This window comes from Halictus rubicundus, chromosome 16 (assembly GCF_050948215.1).
Source record: "Halictus rubicundus isolate RS-2024b chromosome 16, iyHalRubi1_principal, whole genome shotgun sequence".
Taxonomy (NCBI): Eukaryota; Metazoa; Arthropoda; class Insecta; order Hymenoptera; family Halictidae; genus Halictus; species Halictus rubicundus.
In genome coordinates, this window is record NC_135164.1 from 10,424,100 (window position 1) to 10,437,552 (window position 13,453).

The following is a 13,453-nucleotide window of genomic DNA, read 5'->3' on the forward strand; positions in this document are numbered from 1 at the left end:
ACGGGATGTAGCCGCAAACATCACGGCTCGATTTTCTGCATGGGACAAAATCAGTGTTAGGGCGAGTAGGATCAGAAAATAGGGGAAGCGTGCGAGACAAGGGATCATCTACCGGGTGTCCCGGTTTCTAAGATCCTTGAGAATGATATCTGGTCGACGGCGGCGGGTCCGATCAATCAAGAAAAGCGAACGGCGGTCGTGTTCCCGGTTGTAAACGTGAAACACAAAGGCGGCCACGAGTCGCAGGATCGATAACGCCTTCGCCACGCTACCGGACGTGTATCACGGTATAGGAGCGTGTGCTGGCTCGATGACCAAAGAGCGTGTCCCTCGTCGGCGGGAAACGCTGTGGGAAGGGAGAGCCAAAGAGAGAAAGAAAGAAGGAGGGACGGGAGAAAGAACAGAGTAACAGAGATAAAACCGAGTGATAGAGAGAGAGAGAGAGAGAGAGAGAGAGAGAGAGAGAGAGAGAGAGAGAGAGAGAGGAGAGGGAGAGGGAGAGGGGCGCACACCTGGCCGATTGAGAACCGCTGTCCTCTACCTGGCTGTTTAATAGGAGAGCGGAGAGCGTGGAATGTCCTCGTAAAAGCGAGAGCGAGAGGGCCGGCTAGAATTGAAGGGGATAGAGCAAGAGCCACGCGGATGGAGGCCGATGTTTAAAGAAGGACACCCGATACAGGAGGCATTGTACCCGGTTCTACCGTGTGCCGTTCCAGGTGCTGGAGGGCAGTCGGCTCTCGCCTCGGGACGAGCATATACTGCCTGTGTATTTCCTTCTCCGTAAGTTTCATCGCATTCGGCCGGCGCGGCGTTCGCACACGTCAACGTACACGGCCGCCAAATGTCGCCGCCACCGCGATCCGTGTACCCGCGATCCGCATCGGAACCTGGACACCTGCTCTAACCACTCACGCGATCGGCAAACTTTGTCCGAGGACCGTAAACTCTAAACGTCCAGCGTGTCGAGCCAGGCAATCGTAGGATACTTGTTGGTAATCCTGTGAATCCTGGATATGGTTCTGGGTTGTGGGAGACTCGTTTCAGCGATGCGGCAAGCTTCTGGAGGTTGATGGACCGAGGATCGAGGAGGCTCCGACAGGGTGCTTGTGCATACACTCGTCAGGTTTTTGGTAGTCCTCTGAAACGTTGAATACGGTTGTAGCAGTCTTATTCGATCGACGGAAGACGCTTTTGTAGTTGCGAACTTCGATGGACTGTTCAGAGTCCCCGATAGACCACTCCGTAGATTTGCCAACATCTCGATAGTCCTCTAACATCCTAGACACGGCTATACCATTCTTACTGTATCGATCCAGGGGTTTAAACCCTCCGACCCGACATCGGTACGCCGTACCGATTCTGACGAATATTTTGAATCGATTCTATTCACCCTTGACCCATTGCACTCCGGAATTTTGTAAACACCTGTTCGATGTCGCCTCAGCCTCGACATAAAAGTGCAAAGGGTTTAACGGTCCAATGCCGCAATACGCGCGGCACGGCATTTTTACTTATTAGGTCGAATGCCGCGCAAAATATTGCGGCAAAAATAAAATAAAAACTAAACTTAATATCAAACAGTCTAAATCGTGAATAGATTACCGCAACGTTTGTAACATGGTAGAACGTCCACCGTACCCAGGACAGAAACGAACAGGCAATCCGTCGTCGTCCCCAAAAGGGTTTAATTCCTCGGTCTTCGGGCACTTCCAATTTAGAGTCGACGGTCGTCGCGAGACATCTGCGTCGGGGACAGAGACAGAGACAGAGACAGAGGGAACTCGACGAGAGATAGGCTCGACGGGAGAGGAAGACGGATAGTTGTCGGCCAACGCGACGTTCGGTCGAACGGTTGAGCATCGACGGCGCCTTCTGGCATTTCTAGCCCGATCGTTCGTTCGTCGTCGTGTCGTGGTGGACGTCTGCACGGAGAGACAGCCGGCGCGGCGCGGCGGTGTTCTGCCAAGTGGGAGAGAGCCGATTCGTGCGAGCAAGACAGAGAAAGGCTGACCGAGTGAAAGAGAGAAAGAACGACAGAGCGAAAGAGAAAGGCAGTCAGTGAGAGAAAGAGAGAAGAAAAGACACGGGGAAGCAGACCGGGAGTGTGTATCGCAGCGGTGTCGGTCTGCAGTGCGACATTCGACGACAACACACGCTCGCACGACTTCCTCCCGTCCCTATCCGGCGTGCACTGCCAATAAACTATCGTACGGTCTCTCTCCTTCTCAGATTCGACCACGACCACGACCACGACCACGGGCACGAGCACGACGGTACACGCGGTCTGACGTCGCGACGAGACGAGACGAGACGAGACGAGACGAGACGAGACGAGACGAGACGCGACTCGACTCGGCGCGGCGCGGCGCGCTCTCTTTGTTCCCTCGACTCCTTCGACCTCGGCTCAGAGCCTCCGAGAGAGCTGAGAGAGCTGCGAACAGAGAAACGCCGCTCGCCAGTCGATCGACGCGGACGTTCGTCGATCGTTTCGCGCGAGCGAGCTGCCGCGAAACACAAGCGTCGCCGCTTCTTGTCCGCAGGATAACGCTCTGCCGGTTCACGTGCCACCGGCGCTCTTTTGTTACAGCCGGCCACGAACGACAATCGACGATACAACGAACACTGGGAGGCCGGTTCCATCGGCAGTTCGACAGAGCGTGTCTCGACAAAGTGTCTTGACCAAGTTCCTGCAGGAGAGACGCTGGAAACCCTTGAATCGACGATTATTCCGAACGGAGGAACGAGTTGACAGTGAGTTTTCTTACGACAGAAGAATCAGAAGGATACTTGGACAGCAAGTTGGAAGAAGCTCCATCAGGAGTTGTGACAAGTCCTCGAGGAACGTCCGCCTCTTGTAGTCCTTGGAGGGAACGACGGTTTTGCGTTGACAGTGATTTTTATCCTGGCGGAGAAGTGCAAAGGATATCGTTATAAGCGGCAGGCAGTTGGAAGAAGCTGTTCCATCAGGAGTCAAGAGTAATCCTAGAAGACTTCCTCTTGTACTCGTTCAGTTCAGAACAGAAGACAATTTTGGATCGACAGAGATTTTTATTCTGACAGTAAGGTCTAACTAAGGATATTATTCTAAGCGACAGGAAATTGGAAGAAGAAGCTGTTCCATCAGAAGTCGGGAGAAATCCTTGAAGACGTCCTGTTGTACTCCTCGTTCAATTCAGAAGACAGACAATTTTGCCTTGACAGCGACTATTAGCATAGGAGTCTAGAAAAATATCTGCAAGGAACAGGAAATTAAAAGAACAAACGATTCCATCGGGAGTAGTAAAAAATCCTTGGACGGATGAAGACCCGTCGTTCAGCTCCGAATAAAGGAAAGACAGTGTTGCCTTGACAGTGGTTTTATCGTGACAGTCTACGAACGCGTGGGTGACCGAGAAATCTAGAGACGCGTATACAAGAGTTTCCAAAAAGTCCTTGAACAAAGCTTTTTAATCTCCGCAAAGGAAAAGCAGAATTTTGCAAAGTTAAGCAAAGTCCAAGGGCAAGTATAACAGACAGAAAATTCGGGAAAGAAATAGACACTGAAACAGTGTTAACAGTGAATGATAAAACAAAGGAAGTCCATCTGAAGACACCTATAACAACCAAAATATTAGGAAAAGAAGAAGAAGAAGAAGAAGAAGCTGCCTATTACCGGTGAATGATACATAAAAGAAATTCTCTCCGAAGGATCTCTTATCTAAAGGAATCTATCCGAAGAGAGCGAGTCTATCCTTGATCGGGCTACCGATCGCTCAGCAATAGATCGTCGAGTGAATAGTTTCGCGGCGATCCTGTCGGTGAAAGGTTCCCAGTTGGTATCGAAACAAAAGCGTATCCCAAGGATCCGAGTGTATCGGTTCTCATTGGAAAGCAAATTGTAAGCAAAAGTACGCAACCCTGCCACCCGTGATAAAGTTGTTCCAGGCTAATCCGTTCCCTTTGATTCCTCGGATCGGTTTTGCTCGAGGTAGCTCGGTTGTTCTCTCGCCGAATTACAAAACTGAGAGCTTTGTCTCGTCTCGTCTACTCTCGGCGCCGAGGAGAGAATTAACCGGGTCTGCGGAAGGAATAAAACTAAAGTGCAGTGGCCGCTGGTCTCTCTCTCTCTCTCTCTCTCTCTCTCTCTCTCTATCTATCTATCTATCTATCTATCTATCTATCTATCTATCTATCTATCTATCTATCTATCTATCTATCTATCTATCTATCTATCCATCTTTCTCTTTCTCTTTCTCTCTCGTTGAGAGACAGCGGATGATGCATCCGCGCTGGTGAAGCGGATTCGACCGATGTCTTCCGGGCGACGGTGTCGTCACGACGGCCTGCGAAAACCAGCCACGTGAATGCCGCACTCAACGGAGCCGACCTTCCCGCCGGGAGAATTATTCTGGACCGGAATGGAGCCCGTCAAAGCCAAGTACGTATCGACAACGGATAATCCTCTTTGCCTCTACTCGATCAGCCGAAACGATCATTGTCTTCCCCGACTCCCGTTCATCCACATCGTTTCCTGACGTGTTTTCCCATTGCCTGTCAAAACATTCGAAACCTCCGATGAAGGTCCTCGGTTAGATCTACAATTTGATGTATACGTTAACGTGGTTTAACCCTTTTCATTTTAATGGGATCTCTGGGGAAAAGGAAAATGTGCACGTTGCACGTTCGCGACTACAGCAAAATGAATTTTGCTCGTGTCGCTAGCAGGTATTTTCTTTTTGTCTTTCTCGTCAACCGTTCAAGTACAGGAAAGTTGACTCGTACGCGTTCACTCTCTTTTACCTATTTCAAAAGTTCCATTGAAACGCGTTCGTGTCGGACGCATTCGCAGAAACGTTCAAACTCGACAACTTGCCTGTCCTTCAAAACAAACAACAGTTTCTCGTACTCGAATACTTTGTGTATATCTTCTGTTCGAACTCTCTTGTTCTCCTCGACTTTGTTTTTCTCTCGATCGGCTTCTCTTTTATCAATGGAATTTAATCGAACAAAGAACCGAGCGATTTCTCTCGGCTTTTCCGACTGGTCGAACGATTTCGCGGCGCCATAATTCGTCGATACTAATTCAAGAGGACGGCCATTTCGGCGACTCGAGCTATCCTCGAAACCAAGTCTCGTGATTTACCTCTGTTTTTCCCGTGATCTTGGTCGGCACTCGCAATAAGAAAGAGATCGTTCCGGGCTGATTTTCGGAGCGATTTTTACCAGCGCCGCGGCGCACGATGTTACCGTTCCGTGGCCGCGGGACCGTGAAACGCGATGAATGGAGCCGAGTTTACCAATAGTTTCGACGGAACGGCAACAATTCGGCAAGAAGTGCTTCGCCGTCGCCTTTACATTCGCCCTATTTGCGTTCTCGGAGCGCAGGTTTCGTAAACATTTCGCGTGCCCCTCGCAGTTTACGTTTACCGTGCCGATCGATCCCTAAAAATTCCGCCGACGCGACGCGACGCGCGTCGCGCGACGCCGGAAATTCGCCGGGAAAATGGTATTTGCTCGGTTATGTCGCGCGACAAACTCAATCGGAAGCGGACTGGTAGAATCGAACAGCGAAAAAAGTATTGGTGCCATCTCTCGCTTCGCTTCGAGTTAACGTCTGTACGCCAATTATGTGACTGCCTCTATAAATATTTGGCGATTCTTCTACTTTCGAATCTCAATTTTCACGAACGGCTAGTAAAAGTTCGAGGGTTGTTTATTCCAGATTTCGCAACAAGGCCGCAGCGAGGTGTGCTCGCGGTTGCGTTGTTCCTTCCCATTGTCTCGCTCGTCTCCCGGAAACAATTGGGTCTTGTACGATCAACGAGAAGAGCTTGTTTGCTCGCCTCGTGTTTTACGACTCTCCTTGAGTCGAGGAGGACGCGGAAATCCTAGACTGGCGAGCAAGCGAGCATCGATTCCGCCTTCGCGTTTCTCGGTGTGTGGGCGCGATCGAAAAAATCGCTTAGAAAGTGCGCGCCGACTCGCCTGCACGCTGCACACCTTTCTGCTTAACGCTCGCCGGAATATGGGACGCCGGGCCGGGCCGGGCCGAGCCGGGCCGCGCCGCGCCGCGCCGTTTCGCCGATCCTCGAAGAAAGCAACGCTCCTTCGCCTTCGTTCACAGGCTTGCCTGTTGCCTCTCAACCCCCTATCTCCGCTATCAAATGTTTAACAAGATCGAGCTCTTAACTGGGAAAACGAGCTGTAACGCTGTGAACAAGCACCATTTTCCTCGGAACTTTTAGAGCCAAGCTTTGTACATGGACGAACATGCTTTCACCTCTTGCGTCACCGCTGATTCTCCGGAGATGATCCTAACGTGCTCTCCGAAGATTCGCGCGGCACTCGACGCTTTAAACCGCATACAGCGTTAGAATTTCTTACTGTCTCGATGTTTTGCGATGCAGAAAAACGAACAGGACAAACTCTTTCGGTCTGCTTCGGTCAGCCGTGGAATTTTCGTAGCAGTACATCGAGCAAATAACGAGGATCGAAGCGTGTTGATCGATCTTTGGACGATATTGGCGGATCGTTCTCGCGTTTCGGGGTGTTTGAACGCTCTGTGACCGTTGCTGTTTGCGCTCGGATGACAGAGAAACCTTCTGGTTCGGCGAGACGGTTTATTTAAACATGGCCGAGGTGGAATTCGGTGGCGAATATTTGCAGCGACCACTCTTGCAACGGCGAAAGAGAAAAAGGCAGAAAAATAGCTGTCGACGATGCTGTAACGCGATTGTGTTTAAAACTCGGTTCGCGATCGATTCGCGTAATATTGCGACGTAACGACGTTTACGACTCCGGACGGCTAACTACGGCAAAATGGTAATCGGTGTTTTCCGGGGCGTAGGAAAAATCGATCGATCGCGTCCCGTCGCCGTTAACAACGGCGAAAATCGGGACAATGGGAACCGTTCTTCTCGTGCCCCGTTCCTCGGCTCCTACGTAACGTATGTGTGTATTATGCGGCTCGTTTGCTCCCGCGATACCTCTGCAGCCGCTTCTTTTTTCCCGCGGGCTTTTCGCGAAAATGTTCGAAAGGAAGGCGACGCGGTAGCGGTTTCTTGCTGCCACGCGCAATTACACCGGGAAACAGAGGAACAGAGACCGGCGGAGACCGGCGGAGACGTTAACGAGAAGACGACTGCAGTCTGCGAGACGCGCAACATAATTGAACTCGTTTCGTCGGGATTTTTCAACGCTGTTCTGTCTCTTAATCCGCGAAACAACGGCGCAAACAACCGCCCCTTCTCGTAAAGAAGAAGCCCCTCGAGGGAATTGTTCGCGCGAACAGCTTAAAATAGTGGTGCAACATTGTTCCGGCATGTTTCTTCGTACGGCCATAAACAACGCCGATATTTTCACTTTTCGTCCCCGTGCAACCAATTCTCGCAGCGGTCTCGCGCTGCCTGTGGAAAGTGAAACTATCTTGTTGTTTATAGTCCTACGGCGAGACTTTTTGGGAACAAATGCGCCATTTTAAGGGGCCGCTGTCCCAGCGCAAACAATTTTCTCTCGTGCTCGTTTTTCCGGAAGATTTATAGCGGAAAAAGTGGCAGCCTGTGCAAAATCGTGGGGCGAGCTTGCTGGTTGGCTCGTAAATTCGCTGATCTCGACCCAAAGATAGTGTATTAACGTGGACTTGGTCGCCGTAACTTTATTCCGCGTGTAACGTATTGGAGAATGATAAAACGAGAAAAGAGAAAATTCGGGGCGGGGAGGAAGACAAACCGTTCGAGAGCTTTATTGTTCCAGTTAGGCTGTTTATCGTCTCTCACGTTTTTTAATATGTTAAGTGCCACTTTCACGCGCATGGGCGGGCGCCACCACTCTGCGCCCGACATTAAACCTGCATTAAAGGCCTTTTTTTCCCGATACCAGGGGACATACTGGCATTCAACCGATCGAAAAGTATGCTAAAATTAATTCCAGACCACGAAGGGTTAATTTAGTTGAATTTTGCTGCTTTCGCGATACATTCTCGCGAGTATAGCGAGCGTCTATACAGATCATGTTCCTCCATTTTGAATGGCAAGGGTCGCGCGCCTTTGAGAAATTTTCCGGGGCTGCAAATACTCTTTAAGGCAGCTTTTATAGTGGGATCCGTGAGTTTGCAAGCTGCGAGCATCGGGTCAGCATCATTCCACACATCGTCCCCGTGGCTCCTCCTCCGCTTCTCTTTGTCCATTATTTTTCCTACGTAGCTGTCATAAACGCGGCGCACCGTGTGCGTGTTGCCGACACACAAACAGAATATCGTACGAAACGGGGGAATAAAACTCTCCGAGGATCTCTCCATTCGCTCTCCGGTCCAGTTTTCTTTGTTTTCCCTTTCTCTCTCTCTCTCTCTCTCTCTCTCTCTCTCTCTCTCTCTCCCCCTCTGCTTCGCCTCGCTATCTTTTTATCGGAGGGTCTAAGCAGGTTTCTCTCAACGGAGACACGCTTTTACGTTTACAGGATGGCGCCTGCAGGGATGCCGCCGGTCACCGGTGTCCTACAACCACCCACGGGCTCCACGCTGGCCGGCTCCACAATGTCCAACCATAAGAAAAGCTGGTGGAGAAAGGTTGCACCTTGCTTGGCGTTTCTCGCCGCTTTTTCCACCGCCATGGCTCTGCTGCTCGTCTGGAGCGAAGCTGCGGCTTTGAGGTAAGTCGTTTTGTTTTCCCTCCATCAATCCCTGAAACGCGAATTTTCGCCTGTCTTTCAACAACTATTCTCCCACATCCCTCATGTTATTCGCACATCCCTTTGCAAATATTCTGGAAATTCTATTAGAACCTCGGTTTCTGACGGAAACATTTTTCGTTTGCCCTCTTCCTCTGTTACACCGTTGTCGAATCGAACGAGATCCGAATGAAGTCGGGCCGATAATCTGCTCGGTTACCGCAGTGAGTTTTTGCGAGAGCAATCGACGGTAGAAAATGGCAACGACGAAGCCGTTAATTGAGCAGCAGACTTAATTCGGCTCGCATTTCCGCTCGTTCGACGGATAGCACGACGAAGAGAGAGAGAGAGAAAGAGAGTGTATTGCAACAATATCGGTGCACTCGGGGATGTCCAGTTTACGGGGCAACAAAAATCTTTACGTTCCCCCGGCGCGTTAAGAAATTACGAAACCTTGGAATTCCCCGACAGAACGGACCCCCGTAAAACCTGAAGGGGAGTCTTTCTCTCCTCGAGGGTGGACGGGGGAAAAAAGGAAAAAGAGTCGGCCAGGGAACGCTTGAGCCGTCGTAAACCTTAATCGCCCGAATAATGGAACCGTGGGACAGTTACTTTCCTCGAGATTCGTGTAATCCCGAAGAACTCTTCGAGATTGAGTTCTATATTAGAATCTGATTAGAGACGAACCGACGACTGGTCCATCAAATTTCAAATAACCCTGGCTTCGTCCTCCGATTAGGATAACCCTTCGAGTAAATTGTATTCGCAGCATCTTCCTCGTTGTTCCTGCCGTCTGCCATTGAAATTAGGGAAATTTGGTTCCTTGCTCTTTGTAACTAAATAAATCAGAGCGATAGTTTAGTAACATAGACTTCACCCTTTACCGTTTGTCGAAAAAAAGGATACGCGCTACAAGAGCTACGCAATTTTTGATAATCGAGAAATTCCAGATTCCGAAGCGATTTCACAACGTAGCGTTGACAAACGCGGTCCACCATAATCCAGGCATCCTGAGTGCTCAATAGAGAAGGTAATGTTGGCTAATTGGCGAGAATGCGCCACCGCGTAGATTGTTTCTACCGGCTCAAGTTACCGCTGTTCCCATCTACGTTCTTTCTTTTCATTTTCTTAGGATTCCTCGTCATTAGGGACTGTCCGATTAAGTCTGATACGAACTGGTCGATTTAATTCGATCTAATTAGAATCTTATAAACGGAAACATTTTAATTAATTCTTCCCTGGTTAAACGAACGGCACAGATCTTAATTGAAACTTGCACGAGCTGCTATCATCGAACCATCGATTCGATCGTTCGATTTAATCGACAGAAATCTGTTTTCCCGTGCTTAATGTTCGCAGAAACAGTAACAGATATAAATCCCTCGGAATTTTTAATCGATCGACGAACAATAGATTGCAGCGATAGAGATCGATGGACGACGTATCTCTCGATCCGATCACAAAGATGCAAAATCGCGTTATTCACTGTCAGCCGACAAAAGCTTCTATCCCATGAATAAAAGATCGCCGAGTGGACCGCGAATTTTATGCATTTTCACTGTATAGGAATCCTGTCCGATGCCACGAGGACGGCGTAAAAAATGAAATTTCCACAAACTTTTGTTCTACTTGCGCTCGACTTTTGTCCTATTTTCCTTGTCCGAAAAAAAAAATATTTATATATATATATATATATATATATATATATATATATATATGTATGCACATAGAAGAAAGAAGAATTGCGAAGACGCGACGACGCCATATTTCATTCCGCGAAGAAAAGACCGAGGGCTTTGGGGAAACTGAGAGCAGAGATATTAACAACGCTGTTCGCCGGGCAATTTATAATCTCAGTCAATTCACCGGAACAAATTACCGTCCGCAAAATCGCGTTTGCCAAGCAAGAAGCGTTGCCATTGTCTTTTTCCCCTCGAGAGATCGACGCCGCTCCTCGCGGAGACGTTAACCGGGAGAACACGATTGTTAGACGGAGCTAATTACTAGGTCACTCGATGATTATCATCCTTTCCCTTCGCGGCGGTTGCGCCGAAGACTATTAACGTCGGTCGACAATGCGCTTACCAGAAAAAGTCTGTTCAACGATGCTTGTTAGCGTCTAAGACGATTACCGTTAACACCGAGACTGAAATATTGTCGAACGACGCGACGAGGCTGTTTAAGGTGTTCAAACGATCCACAATTCACAATCTGGACTTGCCCGGTTTTTGCATCGAGGTCTTCGATTCCTGTGAATGGATCAGCTAACTCGGATCTACCCGTCCAATGACCCGTCCAGTTTCAAATTGTTTGCTCCACAATTACGGAGATGACAAAGATGTTTGAAAATGATTAGACGCATTTCTTTATTCATTCCTCTTTGTAATGCACACGTTGGGAGATATGTTCCGAAATCCCATTGTTTTCTATGAAACGGATAATAATCCGGGAGTTTCTCGGATACGTTGCACCGGCGTGATTTCGATTGCACCGTGAAATTCGGGGATCGCGAACTCGGCAGGGGCGAGCAGCTTATCGGCAAACGCGTTACGTTACGTGGTTACGCGAGGCTGTGTACGCGTGTATGCGCGCGTGTGCTTCGCGCCGTGCATCTTGCGTGCATTAAAGCCGACGTACCGGTTGCAGGAGGCAGGCGTTCGACGCGAACATGACCAGGGACTACGTGTTGAACAGCGTCTCGATGGACAATCCGGAGCTGGTGGCATACATCAGGGAGGTTCAATTGAAGCCGACCACCCAGCAGGACCCTCTGAACGCGACCCAGACCACGGAGGAGAAGTATGTGTCGGGTTTAACCGAGGGAAAACGCGAGGGCGTCTACGTCGAGTACATTAGCAGGGTGAGCGGCGACCTTTTAATCCGTCTAATTGCTAGAAAATTAGCTCAGACACCTCCAATTCATTCCCGCAATATTCTCGAGAGATTGCTTCCAGCTACCCACGAGAATGGTCCCGCTTTGCGGAAAGTTCTTTGCAAATTTCCCGTCTCTTTCCCGTTCTTATTAGGATTTTCGCGTTTCGCAGATAGGCGCTGTCTCCAGCACGGGTTGGCTCGAGAGAAATCTCAGTTGGAGAGGTGTACTGGTGCTCACCGATCCTAGAAGCTTCTTCGAGGCGCACAGGAGCACCAGGAACCTGAGGACCAGGGTCCTGCACGCTTGTCTCAGCACCGACAAGGATACCAAAGAGGCAAGTCCATAGAAAATGTCTTCCAGCACCTTTCGAGGGTAAACTTTTACCAGGCTTCCGGTGAAGATGAAACGTTAATGTAAAGAACTTCTCTTCGTTCGAAAGAGAACACAGTAGGTAAACTAGCCCGATCGAATTCCCCAGAAATCTTCCCAATTTCCCGAAGAGACGTAGCTCGAGTTCTAAGACTTCGGCTCCCGTTCGACTTGCAGATTACTTATCACCAGGAGTCTGAGGTGCAAGTTACCAAACTGGGGGAGGGTCCGAACAGTCTGGTGTCCTCGGACGAGGGTTTGCCAACGACGAGGTTGAAGTGCTTCCCTCTGTACAGTGTTCTGTTAGCGTACAGCGCCACTACCTTGGACTACCTGAGCCTGGACAGTCCTGACGCGCAGGACGGCCAGGTAATTATCATCATCGTAAAATCACACAGTCAAATTCAACTAGTCTGGCCATTTGACGAAACTACGTTTTCTCCGGTTCGTTTCGCAGGTGCTCGACACGATCCCCTGGGAGACTACGAGGATATCGGTCCTCTCGATCCGATGGAGTTCGCAGCACAGCGAAGCGGAGACGAAGACTCTGATCGACAAGATGGCCAGCAGGAGGTACAAGCTGATGTACACCACCGACAACGGGAAGCTGATCTTCGTGTACAACGCGTTGCTAAAGATTTAAAGAACATTGACTGGACTCTTGGCTGGACCTTCCGACGCTGGACCGTTTCTACGATCGATCGTTAGCCCTGTGGTCGAGGAAAGAACGGTTTCGCCAGGTGTTCGAAGATCGTTCGATCCCGCGACACGATCAAACACGATCGAACTCGATCTCGTTCTAGTCGTTCAACCTCGGAATCGATTCGAACGAATCTTCCATCTCCAATGGGGAACGCGTTTCTTTCGCAGATCGTAGAATCTGTCGAGTTTTTCGTGGGTCAGGACCAGTTTTCCTTCGTTCCAGCACCGAGAGATCGGCGCACTAAATCGATTCAGAATCGATCTCGAATTCTTCTGCTCGTCGAACGTCGCGTGTACGCCTTACACCAAAAAGAAAAAGAGAGAGAGAGAGACCACGAGAAATGGTAAAGGAGACGCGAGAAGCGCCATTTCCGTGCTCGCTGATTTTAGCGTAGGTTCGTTTTTAATCCGATGCTCAGCCAGTCTAGACGCCGGGACATTTTTACGGACGATCGTTTTATTGCGAATATACTTCGATGAAGCGACAGCCCGACATTACCCACCAAGAGACATTTTCGCAGGGCTGTCGCAGTGATAACGAGTTACTCTGATTACCTACACCACGGGCCTTACTAGCACGTAAGTCGATACTTAGCTTAGCTAGCGTGGAACGAGCTGAACCGGCCGGGTTCCTTCGGGTTCGGTGCTCTTGCTTCGTCCTTGAGTCTTCTGCGACCAGACAGCAATTGGAAACTGGAGGAGAAACCGTATCCGAGAGCATCAACCTGGCCTCGAGTTGTTGTTCCCTTCAGATTTAGAATTGACATTTGAATTTTCACGCCTTGGTAACACGTTCAAACAACTTTCCGTATTCGATTCTCTGTGGTTCGAGTGGGAACACGGCTTAATGGGGGTTACTTTCCT

The 13,453-nt window shown here is 49.6% G+C and overlaps 2 protein-coding genes across 6 annotated transcripts; one reads left to right on the top strand and one right to left on the bottom strand.

The window, feature by feature from the left end:
* Positions 1-732: 732 nt before the first annotated feature.
* LOC143361937 (protein Star) lies at positions 733-12,907 on the top strand. 5 transcript variants are annotated; one of them, XM_076801659.1, is made up of 7 exons: positions 733-780; positions 2,588-4,417; positions 8,434-8,625; positions 11,290-11,503; positions 11,688-11,852; positions 12,065-12,256; positions 12,345-12,907. In XM_076801659.1, exons 2-7 carry the CDS (start codon positions 4,344-4,346, stop codon positions 12,528-12,530), a joined length of 1,023 nt encoding a protein of 340 aa, XP_076657774.1. In that variant the 5' UTR covers positions 733-780; positions 2,588-4,343; the 3' UTR covers positions 12,531-12,907. The 5 variants fall into 5 exon arrangements, with proteins under 5 accessions (XP_076657774.1, XP_076657773.1, XP_076657771.1 ...); XM_076801658.1 differs by lacking the exon at positions 733-780 and adding an exon at positions 855-992; XM_076801656.1 differs by lacking the exon at positions 733-780 and adding an exon at positions 989-1,130.
* LOC143361938 (uncharacterized) lies at positions 947-2,023 on the bottom strand. Its single transcript, XM_076801661.1, has 2 exons — positions 1,603-2,023; positions 947-1,138 (listed from the first exon to the last, which is right to left on the bottom strand). Exons 1-2 carry the CDS (start codon positions 1,858-1,860, stop codon positions 947-949), a joined length of 450 nt encoding a protein of 149 aa, XP_076657776.1. The 5' UTR covers positions 1,861-2,023.
* Positions 12,908-13,453: the final 546 nt, after the last annotated feature.

Bases quoted from the DNA above. Each gene is read 5' to 3' on its own strand.
- LOC143361937 (XM_076801659.1), top strand. From the start codon at position 4,344: ATGCCGCACTCAACGGAGCCGACCTTCCCGCCGGGAGAATTATTCTGG. The intron at 4,418-8,433 runs GTACGTATCGAC...TTACGTTTACAG, and splicing joins ATGGAGCCCGTCAAAGCCAA to GATGGCGCCTGCAGGGATGC. The intron at 11,504-11,687 runs GTGAGCGGCGAC...CGCGTTTCGCAG, and splicing joins ACGTCGAGTACATTAGCAGG to ATAGGCGCTGTCTCCAGCAC.
- LOC143361938 (XM_076801661.1), bottom strand. From the start codon at position 1,860: ATGCTCAACCGTTCGACCGAACGTCGCGTTGGCCGACAACTATCCGTC. The intron at 1,139-1,602 runs GTAATCTATTCA...TCAACGTTTCAG, and splicing joins ACCATGTTACAAACGTTGCG to AGGACTACCAAAAACCTGAC.